Here is a 24,096-nt window from a genome sequence, read left to right on the forward strand (position 1 = left end):
ATAAACTCAAAATGGATTAAAGACCTAACTGTAAGGCCAGACACTATCAAACTCTTATAGGAAAACATAGGCAGAACACTCTATGACATAAATCACAGCAAGATTCTTTTTGACCCGGCTCCAAGAGAAATGGAAATAAAAACACAAATAAACAAATGGGACCTAATGAAACTTAAAAGCTTTTGCACAGCAAAGGAAACTATAAACAAGACCAAAAGGCAACCATCAGAATGGGAGAAAATATTTGCAAATGAAGCAACTGACAGAGGATTAATCTCCAAGATTTACAAGCAGCTCATGCAGCTCAATAACAAAAAAACGAACAACCCAATCCAAAAATGGGCAGAAGACCTAAATAGACATTTCTCCAAAGAAGATATACAGACTGCCAACAGACACATGAAAGAATGCTCAACATCATTAATCATTAGAGAAATGCAAATCAAAACTACAATGAGATATCATCTCACACCAGTCAGAATGGCCATCATCAAAAAATCTAGAAACAATAAACGCTGGAGAGGGTGTGGAGAAAAGGGAACACTCTTGCACTGTTGGTGGGAATGTAAATTGATACAGCCACTATGGAGAACAGTATGGAGGTTCCTTAAAAAACTACAAATAGAACTACCATATGACCCAGCAATCCCACTACTGGGCATATACCCTGAGAAAACCATAGTTCAAAAAGAGTCATGTACCAAAATGTTCATTGCAGCTCTATTTACAATAGCCAGGACATGGAAGCAACCTAAATGTGCATCGACAGATGAATGGATAAAGAAGATGTGGCACATATATACAATGGAATATTACTCAGCCATAAAAAGAAATGAAATGGAGGTATTTGTAATGAGGTGGATGGAGTTAGAGTCTGTCATACAGAGTGAAGTAAGTCAGAAAGAGAAAAACAAATACAGTATGCTAACACATATATATGGAATCTAAGGAAAAAAAAAAAAAAAAGGCCATGAAGAACCTAGTGGCAAGATGGGAATAAAGACACAGACCTACTAGAGAATGGACTTGAGGATATGGGGAGGGGGAGGGGTGAGATGTGACAGAGTGAGAGAGTGTCATGGACATATATACACTACCAAATGTAAAATAGATAGCTAGTGGGAAGCAGCCGCATAGCACAGGGAGATCAGCTCGGTGCTTTGTGACCACCTAGAGGGGTGGGATAGGGAAGGTGGGAGGGAGGGAGATGCAAGAGGGAAGAGATATGGGAACCTATGTATATGTATAACTGATTCACTTTGTTATAAAGCAGAAACTAACACACCATTGTAAAGCAATTATACTTCAGTGAAGATGTTAAAAAAAAAAAAAGGGGGGGAGAAGACTCAAATCAGTGGAATTAGAAATGAAAAAGGAGAAGTAACAACTGACACCACAGAAATACAAAGGACCATAAGAGACTAGTACAAGCAACTGTATGCCAATAAAATGGATGCCCTGGAAGAAATGGACAGATTGTTAGAAAGGTACAATCTCCAAAGACTGAACCAGGAAGAAATAGAAAATATGAACAGACCAATCACAAGCACTGAAATTGAACCTGTGATTTAAAAACTTCCAACAAACAGAAGTCCAGGACCCAATGGTTTCACAGGTGAATTCTATTAAATATTTAGAGAAGAGTTAACACCCATTCTTCTGAAATTGTTCAAAAAAATTGCAGAGGAAGGAAAACTCCCAAATTCATTCTATGAGGCCACCACCACACTGATACCAAAACCAGACAGAGATACCACACAAAAAAAGAAATTACAGGCCAATCTCACTGACAAATATACATGCAAAAATCCTCAACAAAATACTAGCAATCCGAATCCAACAATACATTAAAAGGACCATACACCATGATCAAGTGGGATTTATCCCAAGGATGCAAGAATTTTTCAATATCCACAAATCAATCAGTGTGATACACTACATCAATAAATTGAAAAATAAAAACCATATAATCATCTCAATAGCTGCAGAAAAAGCTTTTGATAAAATTCACCACCTATTTATGATAAAAACTCTCCAGAAAGTAGGCATAGAGGGAACCTACCTTAACACAATAAAGGCCATATAAAACAAACCTACAGCTAACATCATACTCAATGGTGAAAAGCTGAAAGCACTTCCTGTAGGATCAGGAACAAGACAAGGATGTCCACTCTTGCCACTTTTATTCAACATACTTTTGGAAGTCCTAGATATGGCAATTAGAGAAGAAAAAGAAGTAAAAGGAACGCAAATTGGAAAAGAACAAGTTAAACTGTCACTGTTTGCAGATGACATGCTATTGTATACAGAAAAGCCTAAAGATGCTACCAGAAAACTACTAGAGCTCATCAATGAATTTGGTAAAGTTGCAGGATACAAAATTAATACACAGAAATCCGGTGCATTTCTATACACTAACAATGAAAGCTCAGAAAGAGAAATTCAAGAAACAATCCCATTTACCATTGCATCAAAAAGAATAAAATACCTAAGAATAAACCTACCTTAGGAGGCAAAAGACCTGTACTCAGAAAACTATAAGACACTGATGAAAGAAATCAAAGATGACACAAACAGATGGAGAGATATACCATGTTCTTGGATTGCAAGATTCAATACTGTGAAAATGACTATAATACCCAAAGCAATCTACAGATTCAGTGCAATCCCTATCAAATTACCAATGGCATTTTTTACAGAATTAGAACAAAAAATCTTAAAATTTGTATGGAGACAAAAAAGACCCCGAACAGCCAAAACAATCTTGAGGGAAAAAAACGGAGCTGGAGGAATAATACTCCCTGACTTCAGACAATACTACAAAGCTACAGTGATCAAGACAATATGGTACTGGCACAAAAGCAGAAATATAGATAAATGGAACAGGATAGAAAGCTCAGAGATAAACCCACGCACCTATGGTCAACTAATCTATGACAAACGTGGCGAAGATATACCATGGAGAAAAGACAGTCTCTTCAATAAGTGGTGCTGGGATAACTGGACATCTACATGTAAAAGAATGAAAGTAGAACACTCCTTAACACCGTACACAAAAATAAACTCAAAATGGATTAAAGACCTAAATGTAACACCGGTCACTATAAAACTCTTAGAGGAAAACATAGGAAGAACACTCTTGGACATAAATCACTTCAAGATCTTTTTTGATCCACTTCCTCTAGAAATGGAAATAAAAACAAATAAACAAATGGGACCTAATGAAACTTAAAAGCTTTTGCACAGCAAAGGAAACTATAAACAAGATGAAAAGACAACCCTCAGAATGGGAGAAAATAGTTGCAAATGAATCAATGGACAAAGGATTAATCTCCAAAATACATAAACAGCTCATGCAGCTCAATATTAAAGAAACGAACAACCCAATCCAAAAATGGACAGAAGACCTAAATAGACATTTCTCCAAAGAAGACATACAGATGGCCAAGAGGCACATGAAAAGCTGCTCATCATCACTAATTATTAGAGAAATGCAAATCAAAACTACAATGAGGTATCACCTCACACCAGTTAGAATGGGCATCATCAGAAAATCTAAAAACAACAAATGCTGGAGAGGGCGTGGAGAAAAGGAACCCTCTTGCACTGTTGGTAGGAATGTAAATTGATACAGCTACTATGGAGAACAGTATGGAAGTTCCTTAAAAAACTAAAAATAGAACTACAATATGACCTAGCAATCCCACTACTGGGCATACACCCAGAGAAAGCCATAATTCAAAAAGAGTCATGCACTTGTTAGAATTAATTATTCCCAGACTTCAACGTAGACTTACAGAAGCAAATATCCAGAATTAGAACCTGGGAACCTGCTTTTCTTACAGTTCCCCTGTAATAATCTTAACATCAGACTACTGAATGCTGCTAGGCTGTCTTTGCAGGAATACAAGATACAAAAATATATATAAACTTCTATAAGTGGCCACAAAGTGACCATTTCTATATTTCTCAATCCCGAGTTAATTTCTGCAACAACCCCCATTTCACAGTCTATATCCAAAGTTGGTCTCCCCAATCAGATAAATTTAAATATGGGCTTGTTATTAGTTGCTGATAATTAAATTATTAATTTTTGAGAGAATTTACATAGTAATGATATATTCAAAAGGAAATCCATGAAAGATTAGAGACAGATACAGAAGTATTATGGGTGAAAAGAGATAATGTTAGATCTGTGTTTAAAAAGTGGACAGAGACTAAATTACATAAGATTGACACAATGCTGTATGTTTTCAAACTGTATACATTAAGGTTTATTATACTACATTCCTTACTTGTATCAATGTTTGAACTTTTCTGAAATATACTTTATAAAGCACTAAGATTGTTGGTAGTAGAGGTATCTGTTCTTACACTTCTTCTTGGTTCAGCAACAGACTATGCTTTCCAGCCTTACTGCAGTTTAGGGATGCCCATATAATTAAATTCCTAACAATGAAATATGAGAAAAAGTGATCTTTGTTGTGTTTCTGGTCTAGGACTTTAAAAAGTCTCCTTCCTATTTATTCTCTTTCACTTTTTTCCCTGCTAGAACCTGGGTGTGGTGAGCCAATCTCAACAAGGCATCCTCCATGGCAACACCCTATGATGCTGTTGGAGCCCCCAAAGGAATGACTGGGTTTTGACTGAATGATTGGAAAAGAGTCATTCTCAAGTCTTAAAAAAAAACCCAAAACCTTGAATGGTTATGTGAATAAGAAATAAACTAATTTTGTGTTAAGCCATTATACTTTTGAGTCATTTTTATAGCAGTTTAGCCTATCCTAATGAATATCATGAGAATTTGTTGTGTATGCTTTTCTGAAAACAAAATAAAGCTAATTTAAAGGTTGCTTAGAACACATACCCCATGTACCAGGTAAGAGCTATGAACTGTAGGGAGTTAGCATGGGTTGCATAGAACTCTTCAAGACAGCTTGCTAAGGGGAGGAGAAACCTCAATAGAAAGCACCTAGAGGTGTACCTCCAGATATCTAGGCATCAACCAAGGAGTTGAAAACAACAAGCCCGAATAAAGATGCATGTTAATTATTGAACTCAAGTTGTCTTTATCACTAGAAGTGCCTAAAAATCTCTTTTATTATTTGAGAATCATCAGAAGAATATAGAATGCACCCTAGTTTTCTTCTAGAAAGACAGGGAAAAATTCATCTTGCAGAATAAGATAAATGGAGAGTGATAGAAAAGGTTCAGGTTCTTTTCTCATTATTTTCTGTGCACCCTACTTGTTCAACAAAATAGTATACTCACACTGAACTTCATATTTTTATGCTTGCTTACATCATTTTGCTTAAATTATGTGTAAAAACTATATTTTCTAAAATAGGAAGTAAGGTTAAATTAAAAAAAAAAAAAAAGAGTCATGCACCCCAATGTTCATTGCAGCACTATTTACAATAGCCAGGTCATGGAAGCAACCTAAATGCCCACTGACAGACGAATGGATAAAGAAGATGTGGTACATATATACAATGGAATATTACTCAGCCATAAAAAGGAATGAAATTGGGTCATCTATAGAGACGTTGACGGACCTAGAGACTTTCATACAGAGTGAAGTAAGTCAGAAAGAGATAAATATCGTATATTAACGTATATATGTGGAATCTAGAAAAATGGTACAGATGAACCAGTTTACAAGGCAAAAACAGAGACACAGATGTAGAGAACAAATGTATGGACACCAAAGGGGGAAAGCGTGGGGTAGAGGGGTGATGGTGGTGGGATGAATTTGGAGATTGGGATTGACATGTATACAATAGATAACTAATAAGAACCTGCTATATAAGGAAGGAAGGGCGGGAGGGAGGGAAGAAGGAAGGAAGGAAGAAGGAAGGGAGGGAGGAAGGAAAAAAAAAAGATTGCTATTATCCTAAGATCAGTTCTGTTTTCCCTTAGTCAAAGTTATTTTGGTTGCAAATAACATAAACAATCAGAGCCACCTTAAATAATTATCAGAAAAGTGTGTATCTTGGAAAAATCCTGGGGCTTCTCAAGGAAGTAAGGTTAGCTGGGGCCCTGGAAAGACCTCCTTGGAATGGCCTCAGTCTGTGTATCTGTTTTGTTCTGAAGAACAGACTTACAACCTCAGAGTCTACTTTTCCCCTGTACCAGGAACCAACCCAAACTGGGTGACCTCTTTCCTTTAATGCCAGTTTCTCACCAGAAAAAGTCGGGTGGCTGCTCTGATCCCTTTGGCAGCAGCCAAGTGAACAAGGGTGAGTAATTCAGCGCCCTGAAGAAGTGGGTCAGGGTTTTAAGAGAATATGTGTCAAAACAAACTTAGGGAATCTTGTGAAACATCAATTATATGATATCAGTCATCAGGAACTAGAAAGTGAATTGCATCTAAGAAAGTTGTACTTATTTTTTCATTTCTAGTTGGAAGTGGTCAAAATGAGCTACTAACAGTAAACATCAGACACTTGAGAGACTTTTTTCTCTCCTTATTCACCTAATGTGGATCTTAAAACTAATATTGTGAAAGTCTGATACATATATAAAAAAGACATTTTCTTTCAGGGATTTAAATATATCTATAAACTATTATTTAACATAAATCATACACTCTAACATTTCATGTTCAGACAAATTTCAAAAGCAGTTTTCCTTTATGGTAAATAAAGAAATATTGTCCGATACTATGAAATTTTTAAAATATGAGATAAAATTGATATTCATAAATCATCTAATCCAAACTTCCATTTCCAAGGAAGTATCAACATATATCTTTTGAGAAAAACAAAATAGTTATTTTTCCTTTTCTCAATTTTCTATAGGAGGTTTTAAATACCCCCATAGGAACAGACTTCAGTACTTCACAAGGCTATCTCACTTGATGGCATGTAAATTCATTTTACTTCTTGTCCAGATCCAAACAGAAATTGTCCACTACATCCCTATTTCTAAAACCCAGAGCACAACCATTTTCCTTCAGGGAGTAGCCTTCCCCCAAGAATTACCTTGTCAGAATCCAGCACTGATGTACTGTGTCAGTCTGGATCATTGTTAAATCTTCTTTTTGGCTATTAGTGTTGACACGATGGGCACCTGCGTGTTTACGAAATCATAGTGGTATGGTACCTGTGCTTTAGGGATTAATCTAAAGTCACCAGTCACTTATGCCCTCGGGCAGTTTCCAAAACTATGTCACATTTCAGGGTAATTGCGATGCTGGCTCTTAATATGCCACTGATGATCAAGAGGTATCAATGGGCTATCACTGTGGATGGAGATGTTGGTCCCAGTTGTTCGTCTGCAGGTGTACCTATTTTACCCAGGGTAGGTTTGTCAATTCTGTACAGTGTATTGTTTCTGTACAATATATTTTTTACCTGCAAAAATAGAAAAAGCATATAACCTACTATCTAAAATTATATGGTCTTTTTTTAAATAAAATGTTTAATGCATCTACTTTACCCACTATTTTGTGATCCTAGAACCTACTTTGCTAGTGAGGACAGAGCAATTGTTCAAATTTTACTAGATATCACTACTGCTGAGTAGCAGCAAGTACCTTACTTCTTTATTGAAAGAATGCTGTCCTTGTCAGAGTCAGTAAACTTCAAGGCCTCTGGGATGGCTAGTCTCCTCCTCAGTTACAGTAAGGAAAGGGTATTCATAATGTTCTTAAAAGATTATGTTCTAAATTCTGAGGAAATGGCAAAAAATTCATATAGCTATATATAATTTTAAAGCACAGTCCAAAAACATGTCATGCTTAATCATTCTAAGGCAGCCATTGTTCCCTTTGTATTGTAATAAACATACTGAGGGTCAATATTGCAGACAGTTCACATATACTTAGACACTATGATCTTTATTTCTCTAGATTTTATGTGCTTAAACACTATACTATATCTTTTAACACTTTAAACATGATAATGAGCAAAAGAAAATCTTTTCAGTAAATGATACTGGATATTTAAATCTTAAAAAAAAAATAAGAACTTTGACCCTATCTTGACACCATATACAAAAGTTACCTCTAGATGTGTCATAAACCTATACTTAAAAGCTAAAACCATAAAGCCTCTAGAAAAAAATATTGAGAAGACCCTTTGTGACTTTGAGGTAGGCAAAGATTTCCTAGGGAGGACACAACACTAAAGTATAAGAAAAAAAACAATGAATTAGACTTCAGAAAAAAATTAACTTCTGCTCTTCAAAAGACACTTAAGAAAATTAAAAGCTAAGCCACATATTGGGAGAAAATATTTGCAGTATGTATACTTCACAAAGGATGCAAATCCAGAATATACAAATTACTCCACCAACAATAAAAAGACCAACAATCCAATTAAAAGTTTGTCAATATTCTAACCAATTGTTTCAAGTAAGATAACAGATACAAATGGCCAAAAAGCATTTGAAAACATGTTCAACATCATTAATCATCAAGGAATTGCATATTAAAAGGGGAAAGGGGGGGATAAATTAGGAGTTTGGGATTAACATATACACACTACTATGTATGAAATAGATAACCAACAAGGACCTACTGTATAGCACAGGGAACTATACTCAGTATCTTGTAATAACCTATAATAGAAAAAAAATCTGAAAAAAAAATATAAAAATAACTGAATCACTTTGCTGTACATCAGAAACGGACACAACATTGTAAATCAAGTATAACTCAATAAAAAAATAAAATTTAAAAAAGATTCAAACAAACAAACAAACAAAAACTACAATAAGTTACCACTTGAAATACTAGAATAGCTGTTGTTAAGACTGAGAACTTCAGGTACTGGCAAGCAAGTAGAACCACCAGAGTATTCATACAATGTTGGTGAGAGATAAAACAGTGCAACCACTTTAGGAAATTATTTTGCAATCCCATATAATATAAATAAGGTTTACCATATATACACATACACACACACACACACACACACACACATTCTAAGACCCAGCAATTCTGTTTTATGTAAAGAGAATGCATGTCCACAAAAATCTTGCACATGAACATTCATAGCAGCTTATTCATAATAAGCATAATAAGCTATCCCTGAAAACAGCCCAGATGTCCATTCACAAGAGACTGGATAATCAAATTGTGAGATATTGATACAACGGAACATTACTCAGCAAGGAAAAATAAACTATTGATAAATGTAGCAACATGGATAACTTTCAAGACTATGCTGAACTTAAGAAGAAGGAAGAGTGCATACTCTTTGAGCTTCTGAGTCTTTCCTAATCCACATCTATCGCATGCACCTACTTTTTTCTTTGAGGGTTCTTAGGACTTGTTGTCACATGTGACTTTGTTGACCACTGCCACCTTCTTGATACATTTTCCCCATGAATTTGTGATTCTACAGTCAGTGTAGAAATTTACTGCCTCCATTCTGATCAGTGATCCACAGTGAGCATGAGATGGGCACCAGAATGTGCTGGACATTTAGATCCTTTAAGCTTGTATTATGAGCATTTCTCCAAACTAAGTGACATTGTAGTGTGAAAAGATGTGTGTATTATCTTTCCAAGATTTGTTTTGGCACTGGAGGAAATTTTAACTATGTTGGATCTGAAAGAAGACATTTGCATATGCAAAACTTTAATTATTTATTTTAAGGTTAAGCATTACTTTATGAAACACTTATTTGTGTGTGTGTGTGTGGTATTTCTTACCCTGGAATGTGAGAAAAATTATTTGAGAGCTACTGTTATAATAGAAAGAACACAGTAGGTGATGTCAAAACACTAGTGTTTGATTCCTAGATCTGCCATTTGGCTGCTTTGTGACTCTGGGCCAATTTCTAAATCTGTTTGAGCCTTTGCTTCCTCATCTATGATACAGGCTCTTGTCAACTATACCACGGATCAATCATCAATCATCTCATGAATCCTCTGCAAGTTTACCTGCAGTATTTATCCAACAGCAGAAATCAATGAAGATTCTTTTCTTTACTCCACTTTGTTTTTTTAAAAAAAATTGAGGCAAATCTTATGAATAGTGAAATGCAGTTTTTAGGTTTACAATTTGATGAGTTGTGATAACTGTATAAGCTGTATATGCAGGGCTCTTGACAAGAACAGAGAACATTTCCATCAGCCCAGAGACTCTCCTTATACAGCTTTACCATGACTCTGCATTCCTTTGGCAACCACTATTCTGATTTCTATTATCATAAATCACTTTTTTCTTCAACTTTATATAAATGTTCTTTTAGATTGTGAAGTTTTTACAGTCGACAACTCTAAACTTCTTAGCATAGTTTACAAGACATGTGTGATAAGCGTTTACCATTCTCTTTAGACCCACTTTTCTACATGCTTTCTCTTTTACTGTATTTTCCAAGCATATTTAATCTGTTGGGTTCCTGGACCCAATTCCAACGACCCCTTTCTTGTGCTTCAGATGACAGTTGCAAGTCCAGGCTGTTACTTGTACTTCTAACCTACTGGTTGTAAACCAGAGGTTCGCAGGGCCCCCCCTCTCCTTGGGGACAATTAATTTGCTAGAGGAGCTCACAGAACTCAGAGAAGCATCTTACTAGAACATCTGTTTATTACAGTGATACACTCAGGAACAGCCGGGTGGAAGAGATGCACAGAGCAGGTCTGGAAAAGAGCGCAGTGCTTCCAAGCCTTTTCGGAGCTCAGCATTCTCCCTAGATCTCCACGTGCTACCAATCTGGAAGAAATCTGAATCCAGTCCTTCTATGTTATTATCAAGGTTTCATTACATAGGCATGGATGATTAAATCACTGGCGACTGGCAACTGATTCAAGCTTTAGCCCCTCTCCCCAAAGGTCTGGGGGGTGGGAAGGAGAGGTAGGACTGAAAGTTCCTACCCTCTAATTACCAGTTGGGTCTCCTGGCAACCAGCCCCCATCTTTAAGTTACCTAGGGGCTTTTCAAAAAGTCACCTTATTTATATTACAAAAGGCACCTTTACAGCTCTCTTCACTTAGGAAATACCAAGAGTTTTAGGAGCTCTGGCCAGAAACAGGTAAGATGATCAAATATATATATATATATATATATATATCTTATTGTAAATCATAATATCACACTTAACTTCTACCTATTCAAAAAAATGTTCTCTTTCTTTTCAGGCTTTGGAGATGTTCGCTGTATCCATGTATGATTCTCCCAGATTATAACCCCTTCTTCACTGAATCTCCACCATATCCTACTTCTGTGTTAGATCTCAACTAACACGGCCCTTCCCACTGAGGCCGCCCATGATCTCTGTGGGCTCCTAAAGCATCAACTATTTGCCTTGTCGTTGCATTTCTCAGATCCTATGGAGATTGCATATTTAATTGCCTGTAACTCTGTCCTCTCCTCCACCTAAAAGTAGGTCTCAGATAGTAATACAGAGTACAGATAATAGCAACCAATTGGACCAAGTCTGTACTGTTTCTCATTTATCACCTGTTTCGTATATGCTTCACACACACACACACACACACACACACACACACACACACAGTCTGCTCATTTTACTCAAAGAGAAACCATTTGGCTTACTGTACTTCATTCTAAATACTTATCACCTCATCTAATTCCATTAAATGGCTTTTAATTATCATAACACTTTCTTCTACCAGATTTTCCTTATATGGATATGATATAATTTCCAATCTTTCACTAATTTCAGAATACTAGCTTACTACAGAGACATCTATCCTCAAGAAGTCCATTCCAAAACAATCGCATATAATAAATTGCCATCTGCCTCAGCACATCAAATGACTTTCATCTTCACACAATTCCTTAAAGGCCCCCTCTTGCACCAGATCTTAGATGGATAAAAAGGCAGCTTCTAGTTTTTGGCTTCTAAGAAGAAAAACAGACTATGTGGAGATATGGATGATACTTAATTCAATTTAACACTCACATTTACATGCTTAAATATACAGTAAGAACTGTATTCTGTTTTGTATTCATGTTACTGTTTTCATTTTATAGTCTTCTTTTATACAATGAGTATATTGCTACACGTAAATCAAATTTCTAAAAATCAAATTCCTTAAATTTCCTAAAGAAAATTATTTTAAAGGAAACAAATTCTCTAGTAACAGATATTTAACTCTCCTAAAAGTTGTTCAAAGCAAGATCTTGGTATTTCCTTAAACAAGTCATATTCTGCAATACTGTTTAGTGTTTCAATGTTTAATGGTTGCTTTTTGAGACTTTCACATTATAGTTGGACATTTACTTAACCTCTGATTTATTACTTAAAAAATCCAAATGGATTAGGCTATCCTCTAATCTGCCTCTTTATCCTTCCCATAATATAGGGACAATATTACCTGCCTTTTTGGATATAATGTAAGGACGTGACCCACAGTATATGTTCAAGAAAAGCAGCTATTACTCTAGTCATCCCTTTCTTCTCAAAATGAACAGATTTCTTCTCCTTCAGCCTCTACTGAGTTCCCATCACTGAGGCTCTGTCTCCTGAGCTGCATCAGGGTCTATCATTTTCTGACATACAATGAACCTGCTAAAAATAGCTATACCCGAGAGAAAACATGTTCATTCTGCTTTTCTATTAGAAGGTAAAATCTAATCTTCAATGTTTTGAAGGAAATGGGCATCAACTGTGCCATTCCTGATAAAAGTGTAATAATACAGACCAATCTGTTTCAAAGTCATTAAATCCTAAAGCCTCATTACCTATAGATAACATTTGAATCAGGCCATGCTGGTGAAACCGGTTCTCAGTTTCTGACCACATGTGAACTCTACTCAACTCCCAAATTTTAAACAAAACTGACACTCCCTCAAGACAGAAGAGAGGACCTATGGTTGTTCTTCCTTCCTAGAAGAATTTGGCAAATGTAAGCAGTTCTCTTAAAAAAAAACATGGAAAGAAAAAGTCTCAGCAAATCACACAAAGTTCTCCAATCCCTCTTTTGGATCCAAAAAAAGAAAAAAAAGTGTTCTCCTGCTCTTCACCATCTCCCCACTAAACTCCCTCAGAAACAACAGTCGATGCAAGACACTGAAAATGTAGGCTCCCTCGATAATCCTGAACCCAATTCTGTACTAAGGTAAATTTCCCCATTTATAAATGTATTTGTCTTTTATATACTATACTTATTTAAAGACGCTGTGGAAGAATTCATCCAATACTTGCATTCAGGAACATATTTCAGAAGTGAATGATGACCACCACGCTGATCTCCTCAAAGTACTTTGCATGTTAATATCTGACCTTCCTGCAAAGCCTGCCTGAAGCAGTGTCTCTCCCACGGGAAAGAGGATGCTGTAACCAGTACACCTGCCTCTGGGTAAGAAAGCCTGGGTTTCAGCTTTATAATTTATTTGCTGTGTGATCTGAGATAAATTAACTTCTCTAATTCTTAATTTTTCTCATTTGTAAGATAGGGTAATGCTAGTAACTATCTCATAGGATTGGCGAGTGGATGCATTGTGGTAGGCGTGTCAGCATCCAGTACACTGCGTGACAAAGAGTATCTCCTCACCAATGTTGACAAAGTGACCCTGAGAATGAAGATCTACAATCACCGTGACCTCCTCGGAATCTCTGTGACACCAGCAGTCTGTAAACCCCAGCAGCTCTTACCATGCACTGTTATTTATATCTTATGTATACTGTTAAAAACTAATAAATTAAACATCTGATACCTCTTCATATACCAATAACACATACTGAGGACCAGTGTTTCCAACTCACATTCAAGGGCATGTGCGATCACATAGTCAAGGGTCATTGAGTCCTTGCCCCACAGGACTCATCCCCCAAACTGTAGCTAAACTATAAGTGCATCTATAGTAAAGGACCGAAAACTTTGTCATTCAGGTGTTCTTGAATGTTTATTATCTCTCTCTACTGCAAAAATTTTTTGGAAGTAGTGCTCCTGAGGGTAAGGTAAGCAATGGAGGATACGCTACAAATGATTTGCTTCCCAAAACAGTTAAAAATAATTGTGCAACAAGATACTTGGCTGTGACCTCTCAACTTTTTGACAAATAAAACATGCAATTATTTCAGAACTCTCCACTGGAGAAAATGAAGAAGTCATATAACATGGGTATCTGCTAACATTCCTTTGGAAGATCAGCTATTAACCAGTACTCTATTATTTTTAAAAAATATATATTTCTATATCATACTTATTTTATTGAAATTCACCATTTAAAGAAACCAACTGGTGTCAGGATATAATTCCGATTAAGCTACATTTCTTATAATCTGTATTCAGACAAGAAAAGGGATCAAATCAAATGCTCAAACAAATAATGACATAGGAAAGGCTGGTGACACTAGAGAGTCATCTCCAAGGGTTTCTAAAAACCATCTCTAAAACTTCCCTCCTTCTACAGCTGCCATGGGAACACAGAGCTCCAATCTAGATTGTGTACTTAATAGAAACCAAAAATTTTGATCAGATATTGTGTCCATTATCCAGATGGATTTATCCTGGTCATACTCATTCTTACATAATTAGTTAATGAAATATTAATGTACAAGACTGAACCTGCCTTCAAAAGAAAATCTTATAAAGAAATAAATTAAAACACAAATGAATGAAGACTGGATATTATATATAAAATAAACACAGAAGACTTTGCGGAAGGGGGCAGGAAGAAGGCAGGCTGGCTGGGTACCATGTGACTCAGGCAGTGGTTTTGCTAGTTTTTCTTGTGTTTCATATATGCCAAAGTGGGAGCTGGAAAGGTTGGAAACCCAGGAACATCAACAGAAGGAGACCAAAAAAAGGCTCAAGCAAAGCCTGCTCTCTCCGGCCACAGGACTAGAAAGAGGGCAACCTTGCAAGACAGAAAACTTTTAGACAAGAAACATCCTTCCCCAGCCAAACAACACAGAATACAAAACCAAACCCAAAAACCGGTGTCTCACGCTCACCTGAATCAAGAAAAATTAAATAGGGAGCCTGGGCGTCCAGCCTCTCTCCACTGTGAAGGGGCACCCCTTCCCTCTGGGGGGAGGCAGGGGGACTGAATAGGCAACAGCGCTTCCATACCACCGGCAGTGGGGACAGAGGCCACGTGGAGACCCGGATGTCTACCCTCAGGAGCAGGACCAATGCATCCTCTCCCCTCCAAGCCAGGGGGTGTCGGAGAATCTTTCACTCCTGCTGGAACTCCTCCCCACCCCTCTCGGTGTCACTAAAGACCACACGGGAACAGCAACAAGGGGCCCCTCCCTCCCTCCCCTAGGCGCCTGGGGGAGCCTGGACTCTCCCTGCCCCAGAAGCGTCCAGGCAAGCAGCACCCCCTCCCTCTGCTGGCCTGCTGTCAGAGGTGGCCTGCCTATGACAATAGCATTTAAAGGCGTGACATGGTCATACTCTGATCTTGAATGAACCACTCTGACAGGGTGTGTGTGTTGGGGTGGGGAGGAGAGAGAGGGAGGATGGTGAGCACTGGTAAGCGAGACAGAAGAGAAAAACCAACAGTGTGTAGTGCTTGTAAACCAAGGGAGAAGCCAAGAAATTGGAAGAAGAACAATAGTGGAAAGTGCAGCCAAGCGCCCTGATGAGAGGTCAGACACATTTTACTGGATTTGGCAATTAGATGATTCTCACAGGAGCCTCTGGTTTCAAGACAATGATGAGGACTGCAGCGAGATGGAGGACCTGTGGAAGGTAAACTGAGAAAGTGAGCAGCTGTATGGACTCATGGCATCAGAAACTTGAAGGAAACAAAGGAGAAAAATTGTCAAGAGAGGTTATTTTTATTACTTTCAGCAAGTGAAACAAGTATTCTATTTTTTTTAAGTGATTCCGATTGAATCATGTTTACAGGCTGCTCCAAGGAAAGCTGGGGAGGAAGACGTTGGAACTACTGAAGAAAGGATACAATAATAGGCCAGACCTGGAGGGGATGATGGGTGCTGGGATTAAGGATGCTGTGAACAAGTCAGCCTTGAACAAAACAATTAATTTCACCCTCTGGGAATGAAAGGACTATGGAATTTTTTAAGTGGTAGGAGGCTGAAGAACTTCGGAAGACAGAGATCCACTTCCCTTGATGAAAAGGAGGATGAAGCCAGCTGCCCAGAGTGACGGACATGTGGCCTGATGAGGAGGCCAAGCAGGTGTGGAATGAGCCTCGAAAGACCCAGGTCCTGGGCTAACCAGGCTCAAGTCAGACACGGGCAAGTGACCGACCACTGACGGAGGGAACACGATATTTTAAAATCTCTCGTTGGAATCATCTTTTATAAGATTGATAATTTATTTCATAATTTGGTGTATGAGTTCAAATTTCACTCAGCAGTGATTCAGAGAGTTAAGTCAGTGCTCATTTTATTACAAAATCAAGCTTCAAGTTGAGGTCAAGTCCACAATGCCATTAAAACATTAAGGAAAGTCTTAAAAGCATCATCTTATATTTGTAGAATTTCTGCTTATGTTTTTGTTTTAGTTGTACAAAAATTCCTATTTTAAAATACAGCTTACATAGTCACAAACAGCATTTTTTAACTTTAAAAGAACCCTGGCTGGTGGATATTCGTTTTGCTGTTTTACAGGTGAAGAAACTGAGAATCAGAAAGGAAATAAATGAAATATCCTTTATTTCACAGTTGGCAGGGGTCTCAACACTCCATCCCAAGTGTTTTGTTTGCTAAAGCAGAATTTCTCCACTATATGATAAATGTGTTTTAACTGCAGATCAAAGATACCTTTAACTTAGTTTTAGGGTTTTTTTTGCCAATTTTTGTTTTTATTTAAGAAACATAAATAAGATTATCCCAAATTTATTGGGAGAGAAAAGAGATTACATCAATCAAAGGAAAAGTCACATGAATACTATTTTTTATCAGAAGTTGGTTTTAGACATTATACCAATACATTTCTTTAACTTAAGAACTCACCATGTTTTATGGAAAATATTTCAAGGAATACATTCTGAGTTTAAAAATGATCCTTACTGAAAATTTAAATGTAGTTAAATCACTACAGTCAGCATTTGTGATAAACTATTAATCCATGTTCCTCTCATTCATCCACACCTGCAAACAAGCCAATCCTAGATGGAAGGGCAAGCTTTTCACAAAAATTGAAAAAAGCACCCAGAGTTTTTTAAAAATCCCTTGAACTGTTGGGATATTTGGCAATATTTGACTTCATCATATGATCAGTCAATCAAAACAATGATGAATCTACCAATATTTGTGAAGGATTCAGGTTAGGAAATCTTGCCAGCCAGAGAACCCAAAACACTCTCAATTGGACAAGAATTTATTAATCCTCTTAAAGGTATGGAATCGTCATAATTGAATCTATAAATTTGAACAGCTCTATATCAGCAGACAGGCATGCTTTACTGCAAACAAGAATATTTCCATGCATATACATTTTTAGCTCCCAAGCCTTGAGAATGGTTCAGTAAACATAAAAACATAAATCTGTCCCCAGTGCCCAAAATAATGTTTATGCTTCAAATTGCATTATAATGCAATAAATGTATTATTAATCATTAAACTAAGAAAGAATGAAAAAAGTTTCCAAAATATTCAGCCACTGATTTTGGTATTCTGAATACACAAACACCACTCCTTTGCATCAGCAGTAGTCCCAGACTTCATTAGAATTACAAAGAAATCTAGTCCGACTCCTCAATTTGAGACAAGGAAACTGGCCCAGGGAAGGGAAATTTACCAAGATTCAGTTTAGGCAAAAGTGGAATTAAAATCCAGGTATCTGGATTCACAGTTTAGTGCACTTCCCAGCAGTATCACAGATATAAATAACCTCGTCTAATTTCATCTGGCAAGCAAATTCAGAGGCTGAGTGGAACTTCAAGGATCATGCTGAATTTGCTGTTTTATCATACTCCAAAGCACCTTCCATACAAATAGGTAATTAAACAATATTATAATCACAGAAGAAAATTATTTTAACTACTTAAACATATTATACTCTTCAAACCACAGTATTCAAGATTTTTCTAAGTAACAACACAATACATAAAATGTTTGGGCTCTTCCTTTAACTTTCTCAGAATCATTCCTACTGAAAGTACACAGCAGGAACAAGTGAAATAACAAACTACAACAAAAATAACAAAATAACGAACAAACTAGCACTTTTAACCCTATGGCCTTCAATTCTAAGTGAAGTAGTCACAATTGAGCACTGATTTGCATCTACCACCAATCAAAAAAGCAAAATAAATCACTGTGAAAGCTCATTGGTTTGCATCACTGCCCTTGTATGTATTAGCTTCCAGAAAATCATTCCGAAGAACTGAAGCATCTGGATCATTTTTATTACTCACTCAGTCTTGAGACGGTCTGCACAGTGCTGGCTGAAATGTACTCCACTGAGCACCTTCTTTCCAAATGAACATCTGTGTCAGGTTTATTTATAGCTGCTGCCTTCAATCAGTACATTTCCAGGGGTGAGAAATAAAATTATCTCAACAACACTCTCCTATAGAGATCCGAAACAAGACTTAAGAATCTAGGCAGATGGCCTTTGAAAAGATAATGAAAGATCTATAATGTAAAATGTATGTTAAGGTTTATTAGAGATTCAAAAGGACACTCTTCAATAAGCACATATAAAGAGCCTCCGGTACAATTAGAGAATTTAAGTCTTGTGTCTCTTTTGGCCTATCTCTTTATATACTCAAGATTATTATCATCACCCCCTCCATCCTCTTTTCCTCATTATGATTCCTCTGAAATTTGGACACCTCTCTCTGTTTCTTACTTAGATGTTTTTCTCTCTATTTAGGAGCTTTTTCCCCCTAATTCTTTACAAAAGCAGAACATGCTTCCCCCTACTGGGAAAAAATTAAATTACAAAGTACATAGGAACATGTTCCTAAGTATCAAGAAACGAAGTTCCTGAGGAAAAAAAAATGTTAAGGAACCAGGTGCACAGCCTTCTCTGACTGTTTTACCAGCTGCAGAAATACTTGCACTCTCTATTTAGGGCTCCTCAACACGCATTGCTGTAGTTTGGCAGTTTTCAGTGCACTAACTCTCATTAATGACTGATGAATTAATCAAGTCTGCTGTCCCCAAAAGAAGTCCAATTAGCAGGTCTGAGAAAATGATCAATTTGTAACTTTTTTCCATTTTAAAGCATTATCAGCTAAATGAGGGCACTTCTGGAAAATATATTGAAGTAAATGATTTAAGAAGACTTTTAACCTCATTTTTAATCATTTTGAACAATCTTAATCATTTATTTACCCAGTAATTTACAATATTCCTATTATTTTTATGTAGTTATCTTTATTTTTTAATAGAGTAGAGGGAGAGTTTAATTTTTTAATTGACTTTCATTTTCAACTTCAATTTTTTTTTTTTTCATTCAGTAACCAAGAAGGTAGTAAGCATGATTGCATTTTCTGTCCTAAATCCTCTATAAAACCAACTTGTTCCCTGAAAAACAGTTTAGTTGTTTCACACATTCAATATTTCAATTATAAAGCTTTTCTTAATTACTTAGTATACAAAATAGAAAAACACCTGACACTTTATTTTTGTAAATAATAATCCATCAATAAAACATTTAAATAAACCTAATGACTATTTGACTCATACATGGAGGATTAGAATTTTTCCTTCCATGTACAACTAAATCTCGAAAAAGAAAACATTTCCTTTAATGCTTAAGGGCTGAGGAAGAGAAAGTTGTTACTTTTAGTTTTACTATAGGTAAGTTCATAAGAACCTAAGCTACAACACTGCATTGTAGTCAATTTGATGATGAAGCAGTTTATTATTAATGAGGCATTCATCAAGAAAAAAAAAAATCTAGAGTTGTTTTAAAAAAGACAGGTGTAGACTGCTACAGATATCTTGAGTACCTTTAGCAGTTAGACGGCATTATTTCAAGATAAATGAAGTAATTTGGTTAATACTTCTGTCATACAAAAGTTCATGTTCGTGTGTGTGTGTGTGTGTGTGTGTTTAAACGACCTTTCAAAAGAACGCAAAAGACAAGACATTTCTGTTCCTCTGGGAATGAAATCTCTTTTAACATTACAGGTACACAAAAGAAAATGCACACTTGGTAAAACAGTTGATCAATTGTGGAGCGTTCCCAGGGATCAGCATCTCCCAGAGCACGCAATCATCACACTTCAAATAAACTGATAAGCACTTAGCCTCTTCCACGTTCACAAACATAAAAGAACACGCAGAATTTAATCTAGGTTAATTCTAAGACTTTCCATAGGAAAGACTGTAATTAGACTAAAGAACATCAAAATCGCTTACCAAGCAGAAGAAAGAAAAAGAACAAAAAAGAAAGAAAAGGAAAGAAAGAAAGAAAAGAAAGAAAGAAAGAAAGAAAAAGAAAAAGAAAAAAAGAAAATGAAATGCTGATTTGTAGCTAAGAAGCTCTTAAAACACTACATTGATCACCATTCACTCGAAATTGATTTCCCTTCCCTCTGCACAGTGAAAATATCCCAGTGGACCGCGTAGCTCCTCACGTCTCTCCATCAAAGATCCTAGCCGGGCACGTCTCCATCGCCACAGAGCTCGCAGCTCCGGGCTCCCCAAATTCAGCTGCGGAGGGAGAGAGGGAGCATCCGCCGCCCGGGGACCTGCTCTGTCCGCAGCTCTGGGTCGAGCACCGTAGGGGACAGTCTCCGCGAAGGAGACGGGCGTCCTCCCCAACTCCGCTCCCCGAACCCCGCTGCGGTGACAGGGGCCAGCTGTCTGTGTCCACCTGGGGAGCAAGTCCTACCTTCGGCTAGCAGGCGCGAGGCGTGCACAAAAGATGGATCCAGGCTATCTTTTTCTGCCATCAGCTCAGGCAAGTATTTCTCCTCTTCCATAGCGCGGACTTCGGACAGACCCCGGCCAGGCGCAGGGCTCCGCGCGCTCGGACGCAGGTCGCCGGCAGCCCTGCTCGCCCGCCGCCCGCCGCCCGCCTCCCGCCTCCCGCCTCCCGCCTCCCGCCTCCCTCCGCCGCGGCCCGGGGTCTGGCGCCCTCTCCGGTCTCGCGCCGCGCCCGCCCCCGCCGTCGGGCTGCGCGGCCCCGCGCCTCCCGACCCGTACTGCCTCAGTCCCTCGCTCGCGCCCAGCCCGGCTCGAACTAGCAGCCTGAACTGGAGAGGCGGGCGAAGGGCGCGTCCCGCCTCTGCCCAACGCTGATTGGAGAGGGTGCCGCGAGAGGCGGGACCCCGAGAGACCACGGGCCCTCACTGGACCTCGCCGCAAGTCGGGTCGCCTGAGTGGCAGGAGGCAGCAAGAGAGGGGAGGGGAGCGCGGAAGGTGCAAGCGCTTTCTTCTCGCAGCCAGAGCCCTCCCTGGTTATTAGGCATGCCCAGTTGTGTGGAGCCCTCCTTGTCTTCTGCTGAGGTGCCGAGAGAGAGCGGGAAAATCACCGGTTGAACAGAGAAGCTAGGGTCCAAGACGGGAGGGCAGATGGGGGTGAGGAGGGCGCGCGGAGGGGACGGGAGAGCACAGGGGAAAGCCTCGGGAAGGTAGATGGGACTTTACCTGCGTCGCTAAGGCACAGGTGTCTCCTCTCCGTCCTGCAGCTCAGACGCACTCCAGTGTGCAGGAATCAGCTGTGCATCCGGCCTGGAAATATAATGAAGACTGCATGTGATCGGCGGCTGGTATTTCCAATGAGCCTGACCTACATCGCAGGGACGCAGTAGAATGTTCATTGATAAACAAATAAAGCGGCTCCCGGGCTGTATTGTTGCACAGCAACACGCCTCCCCTGTACAATCATTGGGGTATTGACGTAGTTCTGGTTGTCCTCCATCCATGCCTCCTCCCCCAATCCCTATCTATGGGAGGGATTCTGGGAGGGGGCTGAATTTTAAAACTAAAAAGCAACATAATCAATAAGTTTGTGAAGGAATTAGGAAAACATGTGGAAGAAGGAAGAGACTAGGAAACAGGTAACTACGGTTGCTCCAATTTCCCCCTTTCTCCTTTATTTAGGATGTAACATTCTCTTTCACCAGGTGTTGCCGCTGGGCTACTTTGTATCTATTCCACTTCTGTTTTAAAGGAGAGTTGAACCCTCCGGTATCACCAACACTGCCCATCCTTCTTTTACAAATGGGGCATGAAAATGCAGCTTCCGTGCTTCAGATACTACAGAACAATCTTTCTACCGTCTCTTTTCATAAACAATCATTTTCCAATTCACCTCTCCCCCACCATTTTTGTTTGTGGAAAAAATGGAGGCTAATTTTCCTACAAATAAAGCATGCTGAAACTTTTCCAAGTTCTCTTACTGTATTAAAATTTTTCTTATTTATTTTTCAAGATAAGGTTGGAGATTATCTCTTACTTATATAATTTTTAAAAAATTTAACATGCCTTGACATCCATTATCTCAATTTGTCCTTACGGAAGCAGTCTGAAAAACACAGGCATAAGTATTACTTTCTTTGTTTTATAGTTGTGGAAACTAAGGCAGAGACAGAGAAGCTCAGTGACCCAGAAGTAACAAATATGACCTCATTTGGCACTAGTCACCTTCACCCCACCCAGAAGCTGAGTCTATGCTACCACGTGACCAATGGGAAGGGACTATGTCACTAACACATGTGATAGGAATGTTAAAAGTTCATGAAATAAGCTGTGAGAACCATGACTCATTGATAATTTTGTTTTTTGACTGTAGGAAAAAAATCACATTTCTTCAGGAATTCTTTTTTAATCAAGAGCTTTCCTATATAAAAAATATAACACTTTAAAGTGATCTGTGTTCCCTACAGTGTTGTTACCCTAGGCCTATAAGAGTACCTTGTGATGGGGGGTGGCCAAAATGTGTGAACGTGGTCAAAAGGTACAAGCTTCCAGTTATAAAATACGTAAGTCCTAGGGATGTCATATATAGCATGATGACTACAGTTAATAATACCGTATTGCATAGTTAAAAGTTGATAAAAGAGGAGATCTTAAGTTCTCATCACATTAAAAAAATTTAGCATTAAACTAGTTAATGCTAAAGTTGATATTAAAATTCAAGTCTGTTAGGTACCATTTACACTGCTTTAGCCTACCTTTTTGTGCATTAAGTATTTAATTTATTTATGCATGTATGCATTCAATAATGTTTACTGAATACTGAAAAGAGCCTAGGGAGAAATTGGAGAAAAATTGGTGAATGAGCTACAAACATTCATGCTCTGTCATCATAGAGATGATTTTCAAATGGGGAAAGACAAAACCAAATACACAAGATAACAGGTAATTGCTGGCTGCAATAAAGGCCAAGAGGGAACCAAGCAAGGAGTTAAGGAAGAGAATAAGGGAAGGTCTCATTTTTTTGCCAGGATAGACATGCAGTCTTGCTCAGGAGTTGGCATTTAAAGCAAAATCTAGTGGAAAGGAAGGAGCTATCTGTGTAAAATGAACAGAGAAAGGTATTCCAGGCAGTTGGGTTTGCCCATGCGAAAGCCATGTGATCTGAAAGAGCCTGGCTTACTCCTGGAACTGACTAGCCTACCAAGCCTTTTAATCTAAAGCATACGGTGCTGATGGGGGACATGCACAAATCCAGTTTCATGAATCAAAAAATGCAGTAACTCTTGTTCTGTCCAGCAACAGCATTTACATTATCCATTCACAGTCCTGTTTTCCACAGTCCTGTTTTCCAGTGATTAAAGGTGCACTAAGGAGATACCATGGAGAGCTGTCCAAGGGGTGACTTTATCATACAGTGTCTTTGGATATCCAGGTCATTAATAAATATGGTAAGCTAGCTAACTTTTACTTTTCTTACTTATTATCAGGAAATATTTATAATTTTATTTTCTCAGGTAAACACTCAGCAAGCCTAAAATGCATTCTAACAGAAAAAAAAAGTGCATTTATGTATCTTTAAAAAATTAAAAGAAAAATAATGTTAATCTAATCTTTAGGATAGTTTGTATATTTAACACATGATGAACATTACAGAATAAAAATATAGAAGCTACATTGGCCCTTAATAATCAATATGCTTCAGAACTGACTCACAAATATTGCTTATTTCCAAACAGGATATGGCTGAATAAAGGCAGATTCTCCAAGTGCCCTACACATACACTTATCCAGCATCAAATTCATGTGTTTTCAGTAGATGACTCTATGTCACTGTGTGTTCTCCATTTACTTCACCTATAAATATTTAATAGGT

General features: G+C 38.1%; 1 protein-coding gene across 1 annotated transcript in view; it reads right to left on the reverse strand.

Annotated features, from left to right (window-relative positions):
* Positions 1-20,782, reverse strand: part of KHDRBS2 (KH RNA binding domain containing, signal transduction associated 2) — a 731,890-nt gene extending 711,108 nt beyond the window's left edge. Inside the window, exon 1 of the mRNA XM_068558149.1 lies at positions 20,692-20,782. Coding sequence (XP_068414250.1) covers positions 20,692-20,782 — 91 coding nt within the window. The remainder of the gene's footprint in view (positions 1-20,691) is intronic.
* Positions 20,783-24,096: the final 3,314 nt, after the last annotated feature.

The sequence above is a fragment of the Eschrichtius robustus genome, chromosome 12, assembly GCF_028021215.1.
Source record: "Eschrichtius robustus isolate mEscRob2 chromosome 12, mEscRob2.pri, whole genome shotgun sequence".
Classification (NCBI taxonomy): domain Eukaryota; kingdom Metazoa; phylum Chordata; class Mammalia; order Artiodactyla; family Eschrichtiidae; genus Eschrichtius; species Eschrichtius robustus.